General features: G+C 38.4%; 2 protein-coding genes across 3 annotated transcripts in view; both read left to right on the top strand.

Annotated features, from left to right (window-relative positions):
* Positions 1–22,157, top strand: part of stk40 (serine/threonine kinase 40) — a 30,690-nt gene extending 8,533 nt beyond the window's left edge. The window contains exons 2-11 of the mRNA XM_088327070.1: positions 4,025–4,160; positions 5,902–5,987; positions 7,435–7,578; positions 9,297–9,521; positions 9,619–9,671; positions 13,332–13,447; positions 15,114–15,258; positions 15,395–15,514; positions 15,665–15,749; positions 18,389–22,157. Of these exons, the coding sequence (XP_088183196.1) occupies positions 4,034–4,160; positions 5,902–5,987; positions 7,435–7,578; positions 9,297–9,521; positions 9,619–9,671; positions 13,332–13,447; positions 15,114–15,258; positions 15,395–15,514; positions 15,665–15,749; positions 18,389–18,604 (1,317 nt within the window). The 5' untranslated portion in view covers positions 4,025–4,033 and the 3' untranslated portion in view covers positions 18,605–22,157. The remainder of the gene's footprint in view (positions 1–4,024; positions 4,161–5,901; positions 5,988–7,434; positions 7,579–9,296; positions 9,522–9,618; positions 9,672–13,331; positions 13,448–15,113; positions 15,259–15,394; positions 15,515–15,664; positions 15,750–18,388) is intronic.
* A 558-nt stretch (positions 22,158–22,715) lies between these two features.
* Positions 22,716–26,346, top strand: part of eva1ba (eva-1 homolog Ba (C. elegans)) — a 55,091-nt gene continuing 51,460 nt past the window's right edge. The window contains exons 1-2 of one of the 2 annotated variants that reach the window (XM_088327068.1): positions 22,716–22,802; positions 22,867–23,002. The gene's annotated coding sequence lies outside the window, so the exon portion shown is untranslated. Of the gene's footprint in view, positions 22,803–22,866; positions 23,003–24,926; positions 25,050–26,346 lie in introns of those variants that run through there. The other variant, XM_088327069.1, reaches the window with a different exon arrangement.

Here is a 26,346-nt window from a genome sequence, read left to right as displayed (position 1 = left end):
AAAATCGCAATGACCCGTTACTGGTGAGCTTTTCTCGTAACAGGTCTGACAGCTACTCTGGTTTTCTTAGGGGCACACCATTTTGCTGACCCCACTTATATAGTTTGACTAATTGTAGTTGAACACCAGAGTAGAATAAAATAGAATTGTCTTTATTTTCATTGACATGTCACTCCAGGATAAATGACATAAACATGTAATAAAGACTAAAAAAAAAGACAAATGTGATTAAAGAATGTCGAGATAAACTGCCAAAAATATTTAAAAGGTGGTGCTTGGAGACTGGCCTAAGTTGCAAGTGCAAATTTATTTCATAATAGTGCAATGAAAAGCAGTGCATTAACATTTTGAATCAACCCTATTTTTCAATCCAACTAACAGGCTATACCTTTTTTAGTCTTCTTTTTTTTTTTTTTTTCTCGGGTTATGAAGGCCATATTTGTTTTATGCCTCTACCGATTTATCAAAAGCACCATCTTTTCTGCGCCTTATTAAATGCACACGCAAAAGTAAAAATTACATTTTTAAATGGCACATATATTTGTGGGTCTGCACAATACATGGGTCACACTGGATTTATTTTAACGGCACTGGCGAAGTTGGAAAATTGGCTTCAAAAGTCCTTAAAGGTGCTTGAATTTGTCCATTAAAAAGGTCTACAAATCCTGCTACGGGAATCGAACCCGGGTTGCGGTGATGAGAGTGTCATAACCTTACCATTTGACCACCTCATTACAATATTTTTATCAAAGCTACCAGGGCCAAATATTAGAGAATAAAGGGGGAAAAAAATAATCCTGTAAGTTATAAACACAAAAAAGCACAACGAGGGAAATAAGTCATTGATGTATCTGACGATGAATCAGATTTTGTGTTATATCTTTTAGGATGACTTTGTTTGCGTCATTCTCTACATTAGTTTCTGCCACCTTGGGTGAAAAAAGTGTAACAACATAAAATGCCTTTTCATTGGTCATATGTATCATTGGTAGTCTAGTTTTTAAGTGTAGGAGCTCTCAATGCTGTGACCTGGGTTTGATTCCCGTTGCAAACATTGTTTTGCGATTTTTGGTTAGGGATTTCTTTCAAATCTTATCCACGTATGAGGTGCACCGGGTTAAAAGGCACACTTCAAATTTTCTGGCCAATTTGGAGTTTTAGGTGCACCCTGTATTCAAGAAAATTCGGAATTCCTATATTAGAAATTGTCAAATCGAATAGATTTTGCAGTCTTCCTATCAGATTGGTTTAAAATCGGGTTGCTTTTTTTTTTTTTTGCTTGCTCAAGCAGACGTGACGGCCACTTTATCAGCGTGACTTAGTGTCAGCGTTTGTGCCATCGTGGCTGTCTGTCAGAAAGCTTCTTCTCATCCGAACTCGTCGGCCGATGACTAGCGGGGACGGGGACAGATGGGCGAGAGACACGACCATGACACGATCTGCTGTCTGGGATTAGAGGAAAAAAAAACAAAAAAGGCTGACTGAAGTGAGAATTCGTGGCGACTGCCAACTGTCCTGCCTGCGTTCCGGCCCAAAGTGCCAACTGGCGAGTGGCGCACGAGCAGAAATTCGAAGGAGGAACGAAGCTTACATGACTCTTAAAACCAACTCGTTATTTTGTCTCACTCTGGTTCACAAAAATGACTGCACGCTGTTAGTTTTTTTTCTTTGTTATTTTTTTTTCACAATCTTCGGATTCTACTTGTGTGAGTCACTCTTCCTCCTAGTACTGAATTACTTAATACACAGTGATTCCCCGTTAATTGTGAGGGACTTCATTTATTTTCGAAGATTGGCCTCATCTTTAATAGAACTGTAAGAGACTTTTAACCACATTGCTATCAAGTATACCGTTTTGTACACTACAGGATCTTATTCCGTTTAAGATCAGATGGTGGTGTAATCGTAACCTGTGCAGTCCTTTGAGACATTTTGTGATTTAACGCTATACAAATATATACAATTGTGACTTGGATTGACTACTTGCTGTCTAGACAAATTTACTTCTAAATTCTCCTTCAACAATAATTTCTGAACTCGAACTTGTTTGGTGCCGATCGAAGCAAGTGCATCTACTGAGTGGAAACTAAATTAGTGAACATTTTCCATCTCTCCATTGTCTGCAGAATGCAAATGAAACACTAATAGAAACGGCTCTCTTTGTCGAACAGAGTAAACCTTCATTAGAATTCTCTTTTTTTTTTGGGGGGGGGGGGGCTGTGTAGTGGGTGATTGAAAACTAAGAATAATTACAAATATTTTAATATTTTTGTGTGTGCACATTAAGTTGGAGTACAGCAAACGCGGTTCGATTTCCATTGTTTCGCTCCTTCACTGATTTGCATTGTTAATTTTGTTTTAAATTCTGAGTGTTTGAAATATCCCCCTGCTTCTTTACCTTGCGGCAACAACATTTCAATTTTTATATTTATCATGCGTACATGCAAATTCTCTTGGAATTTCCAGTTTCACTAAAGTTCTGCATCAACAACAATCTTAAATGATGAATAAAAAAAATCAAATATTTTGACTTCATGGTTTTTGCCCAAAACAGGTTTTTGGAACGCAATCCCCGTGAGAAATCAGGATTGAATTAGGATGTCATTTGAAAACATCCAGGCAGGAAAAAATAGCAAAGACGATTTGGGCACTAAAACTTTCATTGCAGAAACCTTAGCAAAATTTAGTTACTAGCGTGAGTGGATCCACTCAGTGTTGGAAATAAAATCCTGAAAATTTAGTTCAATGTAACCATTTCAGGTTCCCTGGATTTATTTGAAAAACCAATTTGTCTTCGAAATTTGGGCTATATCTACAAAAAGTGGTGTGTACTAAATTTTGATCCATGTTGTGTATTTTATTTTTTAAAAATGCTGCAATCGTCCAATTTTAATAAGTAAAGGGTCAGGCATAGAAAGCAAATTATTTTTGTTCCGCTTTGAAAATCAATAATTTGAAACTGTGCTAAATTTTAAAAAATCCACATGAAGAATTTTAATGACCCAAAGCTAGTACTAATTGACAATTATTACTAACTAGCTACGAGGGTCATTTCATTTTCACATAAATTAAATTTGCATTATAACTGATTTAAAATAATGTATTCTGGATAAAAAAAAAGTCTGCACATTTTTTTTTAGAATATATTAAAATATTGTAATCGTAGAGGATTACTGCTATAATCAAAGAGCGGGTCATTCTTCGATCGGGAAGTAAAAAATCCCCAATGCTCGTTAAAAGAGGAAGTTAAGTTTTCTCTTCCAGAGCTGGTTTTACACGCGCGTCACATTTCATCTGCTTTGGTGTCATCACTTAAGCATTTAAACGAACGAAACTCCGTCCAACGGCGCTGGAAGTCGAAAGCAGTGAGTCATCGCTCCCCCAACTCGATGCAGCACCTACTTCCCTGTTACGGGAAGGCGGCGTAGCTACTCTGCATAGGAACGCACGGAACAAAGCATACTTCTCTATGCGTGGCGGCTGTAGGTTGGAGTCATTTTTTTGTATGTGTTGCGTTGTTGGCTTTTCTGGCACATAGGAGCACCTCATCAACCTCATCGCTTTATGCATGTCACATCATGCCGAGGAGATCACGCCGCGAAGACGTCAGATTTCCAGATTAAAACATGCAGATTAAACACAGAAGAATTGAGGGACTAATTTGTGGAAAAAAAAAACATGTGAATTGGTAGGTGGTGTAGCCCAGGGTCGAAGACAGGGTGTCATTTCAGACACCGGCAGCAAGTGTTGTAAATGGGGCCGTGATGGTTCACGTTGGCACTGAGGTGTTGGTAAACGTGTGGGAGGGACGTTTGAAATAGGTCAGGAGGAGCTGCCCTGTGTTTTACCTTCTTTCATTTGTCTGCACGCGCTCTGCCAGGCAGGGCTTGCTCTCGGATTTTGTCATCTTCACTTCGGCAAGGTTTTCTCTTATGTATAGGTTTTGTGCATGCTCTGAGCTGGTGTTGCTCATACTAATAGGATTTTTCTTTCTTTTTTTTTTTTTTTTTTTTTTTTTTTGCAGAGCTCCAGTATGTCCAAGCGACGTGCATCGGAGAGGGGAGCTGGAGAGACATCAGGCAAGGCTGGCAAGCTTCATTGTCCGGTGTACAGCGGGATATCTGGCAGCAATGCTAAAAGAGCTGGGCCATTCATATTAGGTAAGCAAGTCAAAAAGTCAGATTTTCCATTTTAGACACTTAATGGTTGAAAAAAAAATGCATTTAACTCAACCTGAGATGTTTTTCAATGGGGTAAGGCTGTGTGTTTAATCCAATTAATTTGATTCATCATAAATAGTATTGACAATTTTTGAACATTTTCTGAATTGCTAATCAAGGGAGGGAAAATTAAGTACACAATTAACTCTATCCTAGATAAATGTTCTACAATAGTTCAGGCTCGGGTGTATTTGCATGACTCTGATTAATTTGATAGTCATTTTAGAAAACGCCAATTTGGAAATTTGTTAAGCTGCTAAAACAACTTTAAAATTCAAAGTTAAATTTGAACCACTCTTAATTATTACTGATTACAAATAGTAGCTAGTAATCAATAATTTAGGCATTTAGGGACAACATTTATTTTATTTCTAATCAAAACTGATGAATAATTGTGTGCGACCATTTTACCTTGAATGTCTTTTTTCTTAATCATATATATATATATATATATATATATATATATATACGGCGGCGCAGTGGTTGGCGCTTGTGCGGCACAGTTCATGTCATGGGAACCTGTCGTGGGTTCAAATCCAGCTCCAGACTTCCTGTGCGGAGTTTGTATGTTCTCCCCGTGCTTGCGTTGGTTTCCTCCGGGCACTCCGGTTTCCTCCCACGTTCCAAAAACATGCATTTCAGGTGAATTGGCCGGTCCAAATTGTCCCTAGGTGTGAATGAGCTAATAAGTTGTCTGTCCCTGTGTGCCCTGCGATTGGCTGGCAACCAGTTCGGAGATGGCTGGGATGTACGTTTACCCTTTATGAATACACTAAAACTAAAATTTTCTAATATTTATGTTCAATGCAATAGGGTTTTAAACCATTTTTCTGATTTTTTTTAATTTTTTTTTTTTTTTTTTTTTTTTTTTTTTTTTTTATGAAACCCTCTCTAACTGTAGTTTTAATTTCCTATGCCTCATAGTCCGGTGAACCTTTATATATGAAACAAAGGAATATGTTTGCGCCTTTTCGTCCTAAAAAATTAGTATTTATATTTACTGAAATTATTTATATAGTGCTCCTTTACCAATTATTGAAAGACAACAGTACTGCATTTTAAGGTTGGTTGTATCCCTTAACCACTAGTGTCGTAGAGGCACCTTTTCCTATGGTGCGTGTTGGGCAAGTACCAGTCTGGTGGCACCCATCCCTCTCCAGGCTATCATGTTTCCACCCGGTCTTGAACCGGTGACCATTCGGGTGTTAGGCAAATGTGCTAACCATTGCACTTAAAATAATCTTCCCAAAAAGTATAGTTTTCAAGTCTGCCCTTTGCAACCTTTTCAAGTTTTAACTTTTGAAGCATATTTTTCTGAGACTTCTGGCTAAACTTGAGCTTGGATAGTCGCGTGTGTGCGTCTTTCTGTGTGTATCAAAGAGACGCAAGGTGTCTGCGTGTACGCTCGCCTGAGACAAGAATCCAAAGAATTTTGCTGATCGCCATCGCACGGACCGGAGAGGTCTATGTTGACGCAAGATGTACTTTCTTCTCACTCCCGAGGCCCTCCTGACACGTCTCGTTGACTCTCTGAGCCATCTGCAAAGCGACAAACCAAACATTGCGCCTGGGGTGTTAATGGCCATGTGCATGCTTCTTCTCCTTTTTTTTAAATGAGCACACGTCGGCCTTTTGCTCATGCAGCTGTTGTGTTTCTTGTTTTTTTTTTTTTTTACTGCAGGGCCTCGTCTGGGCAATTCACCAGTCCCCAGTATAGTGCAATGTCTGGCAAGGAAAGATGGCTGCGACGATTTCTACCAACTCAAAGTGAGTGATGTTTGGTTGGGGATTATCAAGTCAGTTGGCATGTGAACTTTTCACCTTCCTTTTTTTCTGGTGTTCACTTTATGGCCCAAACATGGTCGACAGCACGCTCTTGTTTATTGGGGGTTACCGAATTGCTTTGTCCTGTTCCACAAAGAGTTGCAAGTATGATGAACAATTTAGTCTTTCGGTCAGGCTATTTATTTAGATTCAGAGATTCAGATTCAGATCTACTTTGTCATTCTAGTACACGTGTATACAGAACGAAATGTCGATACATCTGACCCGCACAGTTTTCTTGAATGTACTGATTTAAATAAAATGTTGTATTGAGTTGGAGTATTGAGTACCAATAATATACTAAATAATTATGGCTATGTATAGTATTTTACAGTAGTGCAAAGAGTGCAAGAGGAGCAGCTAACCAGATGTGCAAAATGGGCAGTCAGGTAAACGGTAACAATAACACTGTAGTTAAATAGTGCAGAGGAGAACAGATGTGCAAGGAGTAGCTAGCTATAAAGAACTCCCAGTAGTGCAAAAAAAGTCAAACAAAACCAACAGATGTACAGATTAGCAGCAGTTTAGATTTCCTATGTGTTTGATTGACCATTTAACAGTCTAATGGCCAGGGGGACAAGACTATTGTGGAACCTGGTGGTCCTGCACCGCACACTGCAGTACCTCTTCCCAGAGGCTAGCAGAGTGAACAGTCCATGATGGGGGTAAAGGGGTCCCTGATAATGTTCTTGGCTTGGGATAGGCAGCGCTTCTGGCCAATGTCCTGAATGTAGGGGAGAGAAGTCCCGATGATTTTCTCTGCTGTTCTCGTCATCCTCCTCACACTACCCCAGTCGGAAGCGCTGCAGCCTCCACACCACACAGAGATACAGCTGGTCAGGATACTCTCTATGGTGCCCCTGTAGAATGTGATAAGGGAGGGTGGGGGCAGGTGGGCTCTCCTCATCCTCCGCAGGAAGTACAGGCGCTGCTGTGCCCTCTTCACCAGTGATGCAGTGTTCACGGACCAGGTGAGTTTGTTTGTGATGTGCACCCCTAGGAACTTGATGCTGCTGACAACCTCCACAGCCTTGTTGTTGATCTTTGACCTTCATAGCCTTTGGTACTAGCCTACCTAAAATTGATCTTAGACCTTTTTAGCAATCTATGGCAGTCTCACAAGAATAAATCTGATGTTTATCACTGTCAATGGTGGCCTGGCTAGATTGAGGTTTTAATTTTATTTTTTGCCGTAAATACAATAAATTCTTGGGTTTCCTTGTTCATCGAGGTGACTATTTGATGGCAACATAGTGCCTTGTGCTCAGGTGGCCAGCCTCAAGTGAAATCCCTGCACGGGTTTAAAGTTTTCATAATCAAGGCAAAGGATTATATTCGCCTAGGAGTCAACGTTTCTAAACCTTTTTTCATATGTTTTTTTCTCTTGTAGATTCTCACGCTAGAGGAGCGAGTAGACTCTGCTAGTGAGACGCAAGAGGAGAGACAGGGGAAGATGTTGCTGCACACAGAATATTCCCTTCTGTCTCTGCTGCACAACCAGGATGGTGTCGTCCATCATCACGGTCTCTTCCAGGTAGGTTGTTCAAACTGTATTCCAGTCTAGTGATTTTTCTCTGAGGTTCAGGGTTTTGATTTGTGCCCGGGTCAAGAGCACTCAAATCTTTTCAGAATCAGAATATATAGTTTTTACCTTTAAATATAAACGAATCAAGTCTAAATACAAACCTATACGCAACTGGGATATTTTCTCAAAACCGGGATATTGTATTTAGAACCGGGATTTCACACTTTAAACTGTGTTCCAAGCCTGTGGTTTAGTGTCTTGATGGCTTTAGGGAAGAAGCTGTCCCTCAGTCTGTTTTGTTCAGGTTTTCTGGGATTTGCATGTGTGGGTTGGTTCTATATTTGGATTCATGAAATGTATCTGTATGTAAACTTTGTGTTAGTTACAGCTTCTACCTGTTCTCATTTTACTGTTTGAGGTTTTTAGTTAATTGCCTTAAGTTTGTGACACACCCGATGACTATTAGTGGAAGCACGGCATCTAGGCACTTTTAAGATGCCCACAATGAAGTAGACACCAGCTTCTTTTGATCTTTCCATTTTATCCATTCACGGTTTAATCCATTCATGCTATCCCTTTCGCCCCCACCCTCGCCTGTCCTTCCCGTTGGCCTCCTCCTTAACGCGGTTATCACTCCCTCTTCCCGTCTTCTCAGAACGGTAGCGGCGGCCTGTCCTGAGCTCTGATTCATTTATGGCTGCTGAATTGATTGAATTAGTGTTGCCTCTATGGCAGCAGATCAAGAAGATGCAAGCTTTTAGAAGCACCGGCTCAGAAAAGATACAGAAATCGATAACTTATGCTTTCAGGGGAGAGTCGATGCATTACATTTTGTTTTCTATTAATGTGACAAACAACCCACACTTCACTGAAAAATGTTCATGCCTACTCTAAAAGACAGCATACCACACATTGTCGATGTCATCTAATTATGGTGCTGGGGACGACGTCTTGGCGTGTGTTCTGTGTCAAAAATACTTTCTGCTAAGTCACCTCCTCGACTATTTTAAGGAATCTGGCTGCTAGCAAATTCTTTCAATTCCTTCAGGTTACTACAGAAGGAATTAAGCAAATGCTTAGATTAATGGATCATTTTAAAACTGTGAATTCTAAAATTTGTGAAATCGAGGATAGGAATTAGAAACTAATTTAAACTCAAAGCTAGTGCTCTCGGTTAAACAATAACTAATTACTAGATAAAAACTTAGTGTTTTCTTTGTTTCTTTTTACTAGCTGTGAATTTTAATTTTCCATGACTACTTTTTTGATGTTGGTTTTTCTTCAATGGGTGGTGTTTACTTTTTGAAATTGATTAAAAATGAATCTTTGAATTAGAATCAATTATCTAGACTGGATATCATATTTGCTGCACTATGGGGCACCAGAATATAAGAGAAACCCCCCACCCCCAAATAGTCTTTTGTAATATATTTTTTATGCATAAGGCGCACCAGACAATAAGGCACATAAAATTGAGCTTTTTATTCATGTATGGCATATAACAATGCAATGGCGCTGAGCCCCTACCACTAGATCACCAGCAGTACAGATGACATGTAAAAAGGCATTAGAGCTTATTTCATTATCACTTTTTTGCTCATGGTGCCAGAAACACCTATAACAGTTGTTTAACAAAATACCAAAAACACTCTTACCGATGTATACGTATTAAAATGAGATGTTCTTTTTTGGTAGCATCCCAATGGCCCAATTTGAACTCTTTGCAGGACCGTGCCTATGAAATCGTGGAGGACCCAGAAGCAAATAAATTCCGCAAGATGAAGAAACGCATCTGCTTGGTGCTGGACTGCCTGTGCGCTCACGACTTCAGCGACAAGACTGCAGAGCTCATCAACCTACAGCACTACGTCATCAAGGAGAAGAGGCTGGGTGAGCGTGAGGCCATCATCATCTTCTACGACGTAGTGCGTGTTGTGGAGGCCTTGCACAAGGTGAGCTTCAGTCACTTTCAGAAATTGCTTGAACCTGACTATTATTATACAAACTTAAACGCTGGCATTTCTCTTTTTTTATTATTCATGTCTGCAGAAGAACATCGTGCACCGAGACCTAAAGCTAGGAAATATGGTGCTGAACAAACGGTGAGATTCAGAAAGAAAGCAGCCGCCATGCTTTTACTGTAAGTCACTTTTTCTGGTTGATGTCACAGAAGGCCACGTTCTTATCCTGACAGTAGGATCGGTCATAGGACGACTCATTGGCTGATTTCCTGTCCGTGGGTTGTGTGCAGCTTAGATACGCAAAGTTATATATTGCTCTGATTTTGTGATTGTTTGTCCCATCTTTAAAAAATTATATAAAAAATATTTGAATGAAAATTTTAAAAAGGAAAATTGCAAAAAAGGCCTTTTTGTTGTTTTTTTTCCCCAATCCTAAAAAATCAACCCAAAAATATCTACCTAAATCAACTTTTGGACCACAGGACACAATGCTATAATGAATGATATGGATAAAAAATAAAATATTTTCATTAAAAAAATACATGCTGGTCGCAATTGTTTAATTACAACCACCTGCTCTGTAATATTCAAAATAAACTACCCACCAACGATTTAAAATGTTAAAAATATTTTCCATTTATAGTTTGTGCATAGATGGTATAGAAAGCACATTCCACTGGTTACCGACTAATACTGAAACTGTAATTATGATATAAAAAATAATTGCTAGCTCAGATTTCGTAAGTGATCACATTTCCAAACTGGAATTATGAATCTAGGATAACTGATTTAAAAAATACTAAGAATCTACCTTGTGCTTTATTTCTTATTTCTTTTTATACACAGTAATAGCCTCCATGTATAATGTACACCTACAAAAACCACAACAAAGTCAACATAGACATAAGACCTCATTGACCCTGAGTTGCAATGAGGTGCTTTAGTCAGGAGGGTGGTGTGGTGGAAAAGTATGTCCCCACCAGAGACAAAGGAGAGGCCCTCCAAAGGGCCCATAGCTCACAGCTGACTCACGCAGCAAATGCACGTACACGCACACATTGTCATCATTTATTTACCCCTGCTCCTGCTTCCCCTCATTTCCTGCTTCCATTGTCCGTGCAGTTTTCTCTCTTTGTCATCTACTTTTTTTTTCTGGTGCTTTTTCCGTCATGTCCGCTCAATCCATTCCTTTGTTTTTTTGTTGTTACAATTGATTGACAAGGCCAAAAGTCTGTCTTAAAAGCGCAGTTTCCTAACGTGGTCGAGTAGGACTTTGTGAATCACTTGGGAGTGTGCCATCGACTTTCTGCATTTTAAATGTCTGCAGGCCTTCATTGATACATGGTGTACAAGTGCACCTGAATCATGTTTCGGTTGCTCAATGGTTTGCACTATTGGTATTTTTCAATTGGATTTTGTGTATACCCACATGGACGCATTTTTTAGTAATACTCAAAAGTAGTTCATCGTTTTCTGGGGGGTGGCGTTCCAAAAAAGACCCGCAGTAGTCAAAACCCACAAAATCGTTTTATGTATTTATTAAATATAAGTATAATATATATACGACTATAACCAAGTAACAACCATAACTTTACAGATAAAAACACAGATTTGCAGATGAATAATTGGCCTTTACTGTCATTATACACAATTATAATAAAATTGCAGGGCTTTCTCTTTCAGTGTAAGAACATTATTAAGGGAGGGGCTGGCTAGCTGCACGCTAGCATTGGGAATACCTGGATTGATCTCTGTAACTATCAAAAAAATTTTCACCAGAACAAGCCATAAAATACTAGATGTCACTGTGCTTTGCTTTGTTTTTGGTAGACACATAGGCTGGTGTACGCTGCCAACCAATCATAGCTGCTTAAACAGTCACGCCCACCCAACACACACAGCCCGCGGCCACCTTCCCCCGTGATTGCATTTGCTGTGTGAATGTTCTGCTGCATAACACAGTACACAATAAAAATCTGTGAAGTATTGAAACTGCAAAAAGTAAACCGTGATACATTGGGGGATTACTGTGTTAACAATCAGTGGATGTTAAAAATGAAAAGTGACCAAAAAGCATATGCAGACAAGTTTTCCCTTCAATAGTTAGATAGTTTTACCAATCCTAGTACCAGTTTGAAAAAAAGAATGATATAAAGGTAAATTAAAGAAAAAAAAAGGTTTGTTCTTAAAATATTATCACAGTTGTTTTCAAGACAGAAAACCTAGAGAAGTATCTTAAAGATATCCTTGTGCAGCAAAATGACTGCTGTTTTACTTACAATTTGAGAGCTGAATGGACTCTAGCCAACATCCAAGGAAGTTAACTGAGGAAGATGGATGACAAATTGAAGAGACCATTAATATAAATGGAGCTATTCCTACTATCATTACTCCCACTTCACCTTCTTCCATTACCAACACTGGTTCCACCAGCTACATCTTTTTTTTTTGGCTCAAGGACACAATTTCACCAAACGCTTTTCCAGCTTGACAACTCCAAGGTCGTGATGCTCCAGGACAAAAGAGCACAAGGGAAGGATGGCCTCGAAGCACCGTGTCCTGTTCCTTTTTGCATCCCCCTTTGTTCATATTGCTTTGCCACTGTGTGATCGTAATATATAAAAGCCCAGGAGAATAATATGGGCTAAAGAAAAACTGTTAGTCTTTGTCAATTTTTTGTATGTTTTCCCGCTTTTTAAATACAAATGCGCTTGCCAGCTCATCATCGTTCAGGCTTAGTAATCAACAATCATTCTGAGTTGCAAATTGACTCATATGTTTGTCCAGAGAGTTCTGTTTTTGCCTTCTTTTTCTTCCTTCCCCACTCTCAACGGAGTACAAAACTCCCATTTTTTTTCTGCTCTAGTTTCATTTTGAGTTATACTATGCACTTCACTCATATTTGGGTTACTATGGTTAATGGCACATGCCCTATGTGGTTGTTTCCAGTCTAATAAAAGACAAATTGCAAGATGTTTCTGATTACAAACATCTGTAAATATTTTTTTACTTCCACCTGGGGTTTAAAGGACACATATCCTGCGATTTTAAGCACTTTCAAAATTAACTATAAACACTAAATGTATTGATGCTGTCAAGTGGAATAAAAACGTCAAATCTCAGAAATGTTTGAATTTAATGCACCCAAAAAATTAAAAGCCCAGATCTATTTTTGGTTACTGATTAGTGCAAATGTCTTCCTTCTTTATAAACATTTCTGAAATAACTTTTGTTATCACTATGTTATTACCAGGTTGTAATTATTAGAAGTTAAGTCGACCAAATTTACTAGAAAATTGCAATATTCATCACTCCTGAGCTATTTTCATAAGCTGTCCGCGCACTACTAGGGTGTTTTTTGGAGGCTACCTAGGACACCAAGTTGAGACCCCTTATTTAAAGAAATGTTGGTTACCATATTCGTCAATATCAAATGCATACATGTTTTTATGTTAAAAAAAAATTCTAGTTGATTTTAATAGGAGCATTATAGCTCTGCAGTGTGAACCTAGCTTTGTTCACGAAAACCACGCCTCTTCCCGGCAAAGCACTCTCTGGCAACATGCTCTTGATCAAAATGCATTTAAAGACATGCTGTAAGAACTTTCAAATATCGTGGGGATATTGGGCATTTGAATTTTTTATGTTCCAAGTGTTTCAAATTAGATTTACTTAAGAAACATTAATTGTGTCACTATCGAGAAAATGGCTGATAAAACAAACCCACATAGTTGTCAGAATATACATCTGCAACCAGCTTTGAAAAGTATCTTTAGCTGATTTTTTTTGTTATCTCTGTAGGACACACCGAATCACCATCACCAACTTCTGCTTAGGAAAGCACTTGGTGAGTGAGGACGACCTGCTCAAAGATCAGAGAGGAAGTCCCGCCTACATCAGCCCTGATGTGCTAAGCGGTGAGTGTCATGATAAATTGCATTTTTACTGCTCCCCACATGAGAAGTAGAGGGCTCTTGCAAAACAGCCGAGTAGCTTGCCTTTCATCCTAGCGACAGGGTTGTTTCGCAATTTAGAGAAAAATAAAAGAACTGTTTTCTCATCACTTTCGTGAGAACATTCGCTATCACTATGAAAAGAAGTAATCGGCGCGCTATTGCTGGACTTGACAACAGAGAAAGTAAATGTTGACTTCTGCTTTTCATAAAATAGTGTGTGCGCGCTTGTGTGTGTATGTCAACATACCGTGACTGGCATGCAATTAAAAGCAAGCGGCAGTGACTCACGCACTGATGACTCACTGGCGCGAAACTACTCCCTCGCACCCCCCACTACTGTATTTGTGTGCGTCTTTGTTGTGCATGCCTATTTGTCTCTCCTATTGCCTGTTGCTTAAGCAAAATGCCCTTGAATGATTTACCCCTTCCTCTGAATAAAATGCAAGGCTAATTGTTCCCACTCTGCGTTAATGTGGAAATTTCACAGAAATGTAAACACGCGCCGACTGGACTTGTTTACTTGTACTCATCCAGTTAATCATTACACCGCCTTGACAGGAACTTGCTTATCGGCCTGAGTCACCAAGGTTTATTGTTGTCCTTGTGTCAACTCATATGAAGCTTCGTGTTAATGTCGGAAGTTTTCCGATAAGTATTTAGCGGTTTGTAATAAAATAAAATAGGACATGAAAAGTTTTGTTACATCTGTTCGAACTATAGACTGGGTGCTTTGTGTAGTCCACCATGAATTGTTCCAGCGGCCCGAACTATATACTAAAAGCATCTGCGAATTGGGGATGTTTGAAATATTGTGATTAATCATGCAATTGATCTGTGTAATGTCAACCAAGTAAAATAACTCTTAACAGTGTGTTGGATCAATATAGTGATTATATTAGAGCATCATTTTGCTCCTATTTTATAAATATTACTTGTATTATTATTCATTTTAATGAGAAAAAACATAAACAGATTTTTACCATGTACTTTAAAATGTATTTTAAAATATCAACGTGCAAGGCAAGCAAACTTTTATTCCTATGTAATAAGAAAAATAAGTTTGCACATATTAAGTATCTACTACCTTTTTTAACTATACTGTATTTAGCCTTTTTCCTCTAAAATACAGTTTTCATATAACTGATTTGAAAATGTACGCATCTTTTACTATATTAGTTTTTTGTTAAAAAAAAAAAAAGAGAGAATCCCTAAAATTAGCAAGCTTAACTTGCTTGTCAATGGACATTTCTTTCTCTTTTGTATGTCTATCCAATGTTGTTTTTTCTAGTAAAAAAGAATATCTAAAATAAATGAAAAGGTCCAATAATTTTGCTCAATTATTTTTGTGGTTAAAAAAAATAAAATTTATCCCCAAAAAATAATTAGAAAAGAACAAATGAACCAACATTACCTGCATCTGATGGAAATGTTATTTATTCACATTTGTTTTCCTAAGCTCTGCAAGAAATCCAATAGGCTGGGTCTGAATAAATGCAAAATCTTATGAAATTCTGCATGCTTTACCAAGACCAGTCTGCAGTATCACGTGTCTGTTAATCGGTTCTGCATTTAAAAGACCATTACATATTTGTTTCAACAGCTCCAAAAATCAATCCTTTTTTTCCAGGTCGCCCGTACCGTGGCAAGCCCAGCGACATGTGGGCTCTCGGCGTGGTGCTATTCACCATGCTTTACGGCCAGTTCCCTTTCTACGACAGCATACCTCAAGAGCTCTTCCGCAAGATCAAAGCTGCCGAGTACTCCATCCCAGAGTGGGTCACATGTTCTATTTAAATACTTGCAAAAATAGCTTTTTTGGTCCAAATTCTCTCATAATATTAGAAGGTGCTGTGAGCAGACTGAATTGAATTGTCACCTATAATTGACTTCTATGTATGTGTGCGACAGGGATGGCAGAGTGTCTGAGAACACAGTATGTCTGATACGAAAACTGCTGGTGTTAGATCCTCAACAGAGGCTGACCGCTAGCGAGGTTCTCGAGTCCCTAGGTGACATCATCGCCTCCTGGTAAGTGCTTTACTTAGCACCCACGGTACTTTGGATTGCAATTCTGCTAATGTGTTCTATGCAATATGACTTTAAGTCCTTTAAGGTAGGATTTAATATTCCTGTCTGGTAAACCATCATGTCAAAGTCACCCTGGTTTTTTCATCACAGGCAGTCGGTGTCTTCACTTAGCGGTCCCCTGCAGGTGGTTCCCGATATTGACGATCAGGTCAACCACTCGGAGCATCTACAAGAGGTAAAGAAATTGACATCTTTAGATGTTGTTGCAAAACCCCTGAACAAAATTGTCATCTTACCAGTAAGCTCAGTGAGAACATTTGAATCAGGTGTGTTGGAGAATGTGTGCAAAGTGTTTCTATTGAGAGCCTCATGAATTGTAGTAGAAAATTGCAAGGGCTATTTCTGATATTCCTTAACACTGAAATCAGGTAAATTCTTAATCTCTCTCTCTGTCTCTGTCTCTGTCCGTCTGTCTTTTTCTCTCATATGGTAGTTAAACACATATATTTCATCCCTGCTCTTATCCTATGTTCACACTCTGGTTTAAAAACCAAAAAAACATGCATATTAATTTTAACATTTTAATTTTTACCTGGAATTGTTGATTATTGATCAAAGATATCGACATAGACTACAAAGGTCAATCACCGTAGTAAAGTATTTTTGACATCAATAGCAGAGCTCGGCAAACCTATAGAGTTGCGGGCCGCAATAATTTGAAAAACTTTTCAGGGGGGGCGGGACGCAGGGGAAAAATAGCTGATTGAAGTATTTTTTTTATTTTTTTTTATATGTCGATAGTCTTAAATCGAATAGACCGTCAGTTTTCCATTTGCATTCATCTGCACATGTTGTTTCATTGTCTATTTCTGTACAAAGTAACCCTTATCCAACTGGTTTTGAAACACACAAAATATACAAAACATATATTCCTTTACAAATACAAATAAGAGCACAAGCGAGGAAATTTATCAGTGTTCATTTTACCTCTGAAAAGTGATGGGTCCCGGGGACTCGGATGCTCAAATATCTATGGGTCCCAACAGAGATATATGGGTCCCCAAAATTTAGTGTTATCGAGGTTAAAATTGTAAATCGGCGACAAATATATAATATAAATCTATATATTCATTCAGTTTTAATCATCACAATTTATTGGTAATACAAAGCAGTTATCACTTAAGATTTTTCAGTTCATATATTCTTCATGGTTTGCTGTCACGCCACAGTTGTAATGCCTTCTCAAGGTCCAATCCATTATCATCCTCCTCATAGCGTAACCAGGAATAAAATTTAGTCCATTTTGGCAGAAAAGTCCTTTTCTTGCTAAGTGTATTATTTTGTTTATTTTCTTTCGTCGAATCGTTCGCTTCAACACACGTGTTTTCCTAGCCTCCGCGATCTTCCGAAGAATATCTCCGCCGTTTTTTCGTGCCGGAATTATTGCCGTTGTTATCACTTCCTGCATTATGTTTCGACTTATTACTGACATTGAAGAAATTAACAATTTTGTGTTAATTTTCACCTTTCCTCGACGACAACCACCACAAAAATGACATAATCTTGAAGCAACAAGATCTCGTTTGCCGAGATTGGCGTGCAGACGAAAACTCGAACCGCGAGACCAAAACAACAATGGCGGATCTGCCTGACGAAAAGTTTTGAGTGCGGTATATCTTTGTTTAAAAATAAAAGTAATCAGGTAACAATGACAATTTTGTGTCAAAAAAGTTACGTCCCGAGGACGCGCGTTGATTTGACACTATGCGTTCCCAGCAAAAATGATGCGCAGGGACGCGGGCAAACGAGAACACTGTGTGTGTGTGTGTGTGTGTGTGTGTGTGTGTGTGTGTGTGTGTGTGTGTGTATATATATATATGTATATATATATATATATATATATATATATATCCCTTTTACACACCATTTCAATAATTTGCATTGAAAAACTCAACGCTACAGTGCTACTTCAGAAGTCTTATTGCATAAAATTTAATATTTTGGTGAATACAATTGTTGTTGCTGTTTTTTTTAAAAAGCATATGCTTGAATGTAGTTAGCAATATGAATGTTGGCCATGAGTCCACAAAGGGACACAGGCTAAGAAATCCAATTAATTTCTATCTTAATCTGCAACTTCGGTGGAAATGTTTAAATCTAAGCTTAAAACTCACTTCTACTCTATAGCATATGAAAAACCTATACTTTTCGTGGAAAATATCTCTGTATTACTTGGGATTGCAACATCCTTTGCTGTCTGGTAATCCTGGAAGGGGGATACCACATGTGCAGTCCCTTCTCAAGGTTTCTTCATTTTCCTCATGTTGAGGTTTTTCGAGTTTTTTTCTTGCCCTCATGTTGGTTCCAGAGCAGGGGATGGTGTAATAATAGTCTGAAAAATAGTCTGTGTAATATAGTCTGTGTAATAACCTGTGAAGCCCTTTGAGACTCTTTGTGATTAAGGGCTATACAAATAAAAATGACTTGACTTGAATTAATGCCTTAAACCGTACAATTTACCATAAACACTTATATGTCAAGTAAAATAACATTGGGATGGGCGTTTCCACAACTGTTCTGTTATGATAAATGGTAGTCAACAAATACAGCTGCAGCTGCTTGGGAGTGGCATGTGGCTTTAGCGCTATTCAGTGGACATATTTGAAACTGCAAGTAATGTTGGATGAAAAGCGGTTCATTTTTGTCTCATGCTTCTTCCAGCATTGTTTTATGGGCCGTGTTAAAATTGTTGCCGGGCCTGATACAGCCCACGGCCTATAGTTGGGCAACGCCTGGTCTATAGCCACAAATTGCATTCGAAATGTCAGCTGCACGACTAAAACGAATTGTAAATATTATTTGTGTTCCTTTCAGGCCAAAGTGACTGAGGAGTCATCGCAGTATGAATTTGAGAACTATATGCGTCAGCAGCTGCTGCTGGCCGAGGAGAAGAACACGTTCCACGAAGCCAAGAGCTTCCTCAAGCGCCACTTCAACAGCTTGCCGCCGGTGCGGCGATTGGGCCACGACGCCCAGCCCGTCAGCCCGCTGGACGCCGCCATTTTGGCGCAGCGCTTCCTCCGCAAGTAAAACGCCAAATCTTTGGCGGGGAACTAGAGAGAAAAACTCCCCCCCCCCCCCCCCCCCCCCCCCCCCCCTCCGGTCAAGTTAACCTTCCAGTCACTGTGCAAGCCTCCATCCGCATTCTCACCGTGAACTCCTGAGCAAGACAGGAACACCATCATGTAGCAGCACCTTCTTCTCCTGTCGCCCCCTTTTTGGACAACCTTCAAATCAATCTACCTCTCCGTCTCTTCTTCTGTGTTGGCAAACCACGCTCACTGTTCTACGAGGCCACCAACAACCCTTTTGAGTGGTTTGCGAGTCGGGTGGGGGGGTTTGATAACCGAATAAGCTTTTTTTTTCCTTTTCTCTAAAATCATGATGACCTTGGAGTAGCATTTTCAGACCCTAATAAACGGAAGCGCGCTTTGGTACCGGCCGTCTCGTCCCTGTGGAGATCTCTTTCCTAGCATCAGGCAGCTAGCGTGTGGAAATCCCGGAAGTCGCCACGCCAAGAAACCCGATGTTGGATTTCATTGTCCTCTTTGCCACAGCCAAAAATCATGAACTTTGGAAACGCCACGGAATTGGTACCCAGCGCCTCCTTTGGAATTAAAATGGCTTCCAGGTTGTCCGATTGACGACGGACGGAAAGTTTCCAGTATGAATGTGAAGACACTTTGACATGTTTGCATATCCACGACCGATAAATGAGTGAGTGTTTGTGTTTCAAGCCAGGGCTTGCCGGGCAGTATGCTTCGGCAGCGATCTTTAAGCTAATCCTTAAGTCTTTTGGCGTTTTTTTTTCCACCCCTCAGTACCGAGTCGGCGAGGAACTTAAAAATCCATGCAGGATTGAACAATTGGCCATGTAAAGGGGAATGAATGTCTATTGATGAAACCTTGGCACTGCATTAAATAGGGGACTATGGCACATGTGATGTCTGATATAGCCGCCGAGTCCACAATGGCTTAATTTTTCCTGATCTAAGGAACAAAACAGCTGCAGACAACCAGAAACACGCCACAGATGTATTAAAGACACATTTGGCCACCCGCTTCAGACAGGCTTTTTTTAAATTACCAATTTATGATTATATGACAGTTTTGAGTAGCACTTGGATTCTTATATATCGATAGAATTCTTCAAAATATATGTTGCACTTTTCCCAGACTTTACAATACGACGACGCGTCACTGCTTATGACATTTTCATCATGAGAACGAATAATAATGTGAAAAATGTCATTAGAAACTAGTTCACGGTATGTAGGCGCTGTAGACAGGTTGGCCTGGAGAGGGATGGGTGCCATCAGATTGTACATTTCCCATTACATTACACACTACAGGAAATGGTGCCCCTACAACCCTAGTAGTTAAAGGCATTAAATATTTTTGCATTAAAGACTGTGAAAACATTACTAAAATGATGCTAATGTAGTTCACAGATCCTAAAAAAAGAGATTCCACATTTTCCTCTAAGCTGTTCTGGCCTATTTTTAAGCTTTTTTTGGATTCACTTCACAAAAGGCCAAATCGATAGGCGAGGCTAAGCTATCTTTAGCATGCTCGTTTTTCGAGTTAAATCATCATAGTGCTTCGCACAGAAATGGTTCTCCTTACATGCCGCAAAGGGTGAGAGTATTGAGTGGTGGAAAAGCGTCCAGTTAGTGTTTATTATCTGGGACACTGTGAAAAGCAGACCAACACCGAGCTAGCCCTTGCTTGTGTATTGGAAAACCCCTTCCTACCCTTTGTGTACATGCATGTGTTATCCCAATTTGTAGGTGCTTGGTGATTCATACTGTAATAATTTTCTTTTTTTTTTTTTAAGTTCACTTTTTTTTCCTCCCTTGGATTGTGGTGACGATTGTACTTAACCAAGGATTTTTTATTTGAGCAAGGCTCCAGTGACTGTTGCAGGCTCAGTTCTACTTCCTACTATTTATGTTTGCATCCCAACCTCATTCACTTGTAATTTCAATGTGGATTTATTTATTGTTCTCCCTAATTTACTTTAAAGCCATCAGCTTCAATCATGAAAGAATAGCTTTTTTTTTTTCCTATCGAACATAACTAAAATGCATCATGTACTTGCCACAATCCACTGTTCTTGCCATATTGCCACCATTTAAGCTACTCTGATTCACATTTAGTTTTAGTTTTCATACACAAATTATCTTCCTCAAATCATTCGTTAAGAAAAAAAAAAGACGTGTGAGTGTAAATCCCATAACAGTATTGTAGAATTACACAATATGCTGATGTGAAGTGATACCGGCCCACGAGATAGTAATTAGAAAACGGTGAGTGTATACTCGGTAAATGTTTTTGTGTCCTCTGCCAGGTTTAGTTTTCACTTCCAACTATGTCGCTACTGTGGTTTTGCAAAGCATGAAATTAATGCTCGATGTGGAACTGAAATGCATGATTTTTTTTGCCACGGTTCTGACACATTAGTAGCAAGATTGTATTTAGTACATTTCTTCCTCAGCTTTTTTTTTTTTTTTTTTAAATACTCATGTTGGTGTTTATTCCCCTTTTTCCAATTGTTTTTTTTTCCAATAATTACACAATTTAATTATTTAGTTTTTGCAATTTCTTTTTGGTGAAAATAATCCTGAATAATTGACAGATGTTTCTTTAACAATTTTCAATATTTTTGACAACACAAGGAAAGTGATGCAACATTTCATTTCTTAATAGAGAAAAGGATTTCATTCCCTCTAAATTAATAACTTGATTTTTGCTTCGTGTTTTCTCAGTCCTGTGGTTTAATCTCAGAATAAAGTGAAATCTCGGTACTCGACCATAATATTTTCGGGATCAGTGTTTGTACACCAAATTACTAAAGTACGGGGAAAAAATCCCATGCGAAGCAACGATACTTGTATTTATAAGCAAAAATGACTAAAATTTTTGGGTTTGAAAACCAATTTTTCGGAGTCTAGAGTCATTTCAGTACCGAGATATCACCGTATATCATTTTGTAGCATAACAAGTTCAATAGTTTCGGGACTTACAACCCTGAAAGTATTCCTTTTGCATGCTCTTATAAAAATGAGATGCTACTATCCACCTGCTCTATTTTTTAAAATTGATTTCTCCAAAATTACCCTTTTTTTTGATACCCACGTACTGCATTTTGTAGCAAAACTTTTTAATCCACTTATATGGTATTCTCTCATTTTTTTCTCGCCCTTCTGAATGCATGATAAAACATTTCGAGGTGTAATTAAGTAGAAAAGGTGCATTTTTTGTTCTCCCCAAAACTAAACCCTCTCAAATCATTTTACTCTTTACTAAATTTTGTAAATCACCTTATTTTAATTATTATTTTTCAACAAATCATCCCCACTCGCCTAGAAGTACAGTAGTTAGATGTATTTTGGAAATATTGTGTTTTCATGCATAATTTGACAAGGCAGATGTTTTGCTTGTTGTCTTGTAAGCTGCTTTGGGGACATCTTAGAGACGCATTATTGTACAGTTGGAAACAAATCACCTTTGTATAAAAAACATATTTTTCTACATCAGAAACTACATGCATGTCAGCAATAAACTTTGATATGGAAATTGAGTCTTGTGTTTGCAATTCTTGCATGTGACCGGCAGGTGGCGGAGTTATTTAAAAAAGGAGCTGGATTAGCACGCAGTAGCAAAAGCAAAAATGCTGTCAGAAATGACGGTGAATCAGAACCACTTACCTCCTTTGATATAATGTGTGTATATATTAAAAAACGAAAATTTGTTGAATCAAGATTAATTTGTTGGCTTTCATACTTGAGGTATTGTTATTCTTAAATGCACCCCATTTGTTAGAGTGGTTTAGAATATCTTTTTTTTATAGCGTTCCAAAGTTTGCATTTATCAATAAGCTCTTTTTCATATTACTGTAAATCCAACGTTAAGTAAATTAGGGTTCCCATACCTGTCAAACAATATAATTATTTCGTGTTTTGCATTAATTTCTAAAAGTTTATCATTTTTAATTTTATTTTAATACGACTGCCTGCCAAAATTATTAAGATTTTTATTCAAGTTAAAAAAAAATCCAATTTTTTAATTTTTATTTTATTTTTTGAGATTAAACTTTTTTGTTCTGTTATTCACTAAATATGGTAAAAAAATATATATGCGCGTGCGCACTGGTTCGCAATTGACGTCGCCGAATTTGGATGTCGGGCAGAATCGACAAATAAAAAATGAGAACAAAAAAGTTAAGGTATGGAGTACAAATACTTAGTCAAGTCATGGAAATCACAATAAGTGTGACAAGTGTCTTCCAGGCCTGGTATTATAATTTGAGGGTGTGACTGTCATACTTTTGAAGAGGCCGCCATATTGGATTACAATCGAAAATGGAAGAAGACGCAATTACAAATTGCTCTGCCCACTTCACGAGGTCGACGTATGAAATTACAGGTATTTCCGAAGACAACTCGTTTTTCATAAGATCTTGGTCTATGTTGTTAATTACCCTCAATGTTTCCTGTCTGGTAAACCATCATGTCAAAGTCACCCTGTTTTTTTCATCACAGGCTGCTTAAAGACCCCGAAAACGGGCCAGTAACGCCCCAAATTCAACCCAAGCACACCCAAACATTATAGCATTTTTAAAACTCTACTTTCTTTAATAAGGGACGATATAAGCCTTAATATGGTGAAAAACACTAGATAAAAACAATGTAAGAAAAAAAAAGCTAAACAATATTTCTCTATCGACCCTCCTCTTTTCTTCATTTTAGAGGACATATTTGTAATTTTTCATACAGCTTACATGGAAATGTGATTACAATTTCATTTCTTTTTCTGATGGGTCAAATTCAGGAAAAGTCCTAAAATTTTTAAAGTTGAAAAAAATACATACCTGTCAACCTGTACGTTTTTGCCGTACAAAGTACGTTTATTATGCATTTTAAGACGTGTATGACATACGAGAAAATCTGTATGGAAAAACGCAAATTTGTCAATGATGGGTACCATCCGGTATACACCGACTATCACCAAACGGCAAATCAATCAAGTCAAACGAGTTCGCCGCGGTAGCCTCTATCTCGTTTTTTTTCCGTTGCTAACGGAGCGAGCGGTTTGATGCTACTGTGCGCATGCGTCTGCCGCCTGGGGATTTCCCATCATGCATCATTCCGATCACACGTGAACAGAGCAAAAGCAGAGCAGTAGGCCTACATTACAACATAGTTTTGAATTTTCTTTGGATACAATCAGCAAGTCGCAAAGGCCGAACCTGAATTAAAACGCCGTAAATCATTCTAATCTGAAAACAACAGGCGGGATTGATTGAGTAAATTTGAAATACATGTGGTCTTAAAAAACATTGGATTTCATGTGGTAGTTGTGTAGTGAAAGGAAGCCCATCTCTTTTTAGAGAACCGGCTTTTTCGGCTCAACTCATTAGAGAGAGCCGGCTCGCTAACGGCTCACTTGCTTTGATTGTATTATATTATGAATTATTATGTTGTATAAAGAAGTTAAGAAAAAATGGAAGTATAAAAGGAGAAAATGAAAAAAGACAGGTTTGTGGTTATCCCTTTAATCAGTATATTACCAACAATAATCTAATGCAGAAAATGAATTCATAATTTGAATAAGAAAATGTATTATTCTACTTAATTATATTTGCATATGTTTTTTCCTTCCACAGTGAACGTTCAAGCTACTTGATTTTTGAACTTCTTTTTATAATAGATCCATGTCGAGCAACTCAGTATCTCACAACAAAATGTTAATTATCAATATATATGATATAACGAAACACATGTACAATATAACATGTTAAAGTACATAAATAAACACGTTTGGAAAAAAATATGGTGTAAGATTATTTTGGATTTTGTGAGGGAAAATACGACAGTTTGTAAGGCCATGGAGCCGTGGAGGTTGACAGGTATGAAAATATAATTTCGCGGAGTTTTTTTTCTCCTGGAGAGTGGCATCATGCTCATCCCCATCGGTTTGTATTTGTCAGTGTAGCGTGCAAATAAGAAAATGCCTGCTTCTAACGCCAACCCAAACCCCAAGAAAGATGAAAAAAGATGAGTATTCAAGTGCGTCTGGCGCCACCATGCTGTACCTGCTTAAGACACACCACAGGAAATGCTGCCCCTACGACCGTTGTGGTTGAGGGATCCAGCCAACCTAAAAAAATGCACCGATTTGCGCTTGAATAAGTGGGTTGGGGCTGCAATAATAACACAAGCCAGGAGATGGCGACATCAAATTAAAAAGTTCAATATTCCATACAGCTGCTTAAAGGGTAGTGTCGATTTGTAGATGCATCTTCCTCTCTTTTTACTTGTAATCCAGAATTGCGGCTTCCTAAAAAAAGTCACATGATCACCGGAAGCCCCGATATTTGACAAAATAATAGAACATAAATAAGGATCTTCGACATTCCTGTGGGACAAGTGATATAGCTTGCAACACCGTCAGTTCTGTTCTACAGTGAAAAGTGAGTATTTTTACACTTATTTAATTTGATTAGCTAAAGAAAAATACTACACTTTTTTATTATTTTTATTTTATTGACCATACCCATTTCTTTTTAGTCACTCAGGGTTGACAGAATTGACAATGTTTGGAGGTGGGCCTGGAGATGTATATTTTTTAACTCAGAGGCCATTTGGGAAAATAATTGTGAATGTAATCATTTCAACCTGCAGAGAATGACTACTTTTATGTCCTTGATCCTTTCACTATCTGCCAACCAAGAGCAAAGAAAGCACCCCTCTAGAGAAAAAAAGGGAAAAAAACTGTCTGTGCATGCTAACCTTGAACATCTGCTCCTGTGGCCGAGAGGGCGACCTTGTCAAATATATCAATGGGGGCGCTTGTTTGGCATGTCAGGTGAACAAGGAGCTTAGTGTGCATGTGCGTAGACGAGCGGTTCCGACAGAGCCTGACTGACGTAAATATGACGGAACCGCTGATGCTTTTCTTCAGTCTGCTGTCCCACGAAACAGAACAGCTGTGTTTCTCTTCCAAAGTGGGATTCGAGTTCCTGTTCTGATTGCGAATACTTGGTACATTCCACGTTATTAACGATGTTGAAACTTGATTTTATTTCTCATGGATTTCCTATGAGATTCAAAATCATACTCGAAATTAATTTTTTTTAAGCATAGCCTTGAATATCATTTTGCAGACAGCGTTCCAAAAGACACTTTACACTTTTTATATTTTGCCTCGGGTCCTATTCTCACACATTGACAGCTTCTGCACTGCAGTTTTTCTAAACATATTATTTCCTTACCCATTGACATTGGTGTTGCAAAATTGCTACCTGGCATAAAATGTCTCTGCCTCGATAAGGTCAACTCAAGTTGAAAAAGAAATGTATCCCCTATCTATGGCATACTACAGTGGTGGGGATGGTAAAATGAGTTTGCCATATAGTGGGGATAGATCCCTATGGTAATTAGCCAATGCCATCCGTTCCCCCGGTACCCAAGATGAAAACATTTAAATAACTAAATATATATTAAGTACTTCTTATGTGTGATATTTTTATAGTATTAAATTACATTATGAATAGATACCTGAAAAGGAAAAATGCTATTTTGTTTACCTTTAGTGTGACATGACTTGAGCAGGTAAATGCAAAGGCGGAGGGAGGAGACGACAATGTCGGATCAAAAAGGAAACTGATTTTGAATCTTCTACTATTGAGAATTGCCATGCTCTTGCTTTAATTGCAATCTTATTTTTAGGAATAGTCACAATCGTCGATTGGTTGCGTCCTTCTTTGT

The sequence above is a fragment of the Urocampus carinirostris genome, chromosome 2 (genome assembly GCF_059441175.1).
Source record: "Urocampus carinirostris isolate Australia breed hairy pipefish chromosome 2, RoL_Ucar_1.0, whole genome shotgun sequence".
Lineage (NCBI taxonomy): Eukaryota > Metazoa > Chordata > Actinopteri > Syngnathiformes > Syngnathidae > Urocampus > Urocampus carinirostris.
This window is presented reverse-complemented; position numbering and strand designations above follow the sequence as displayed.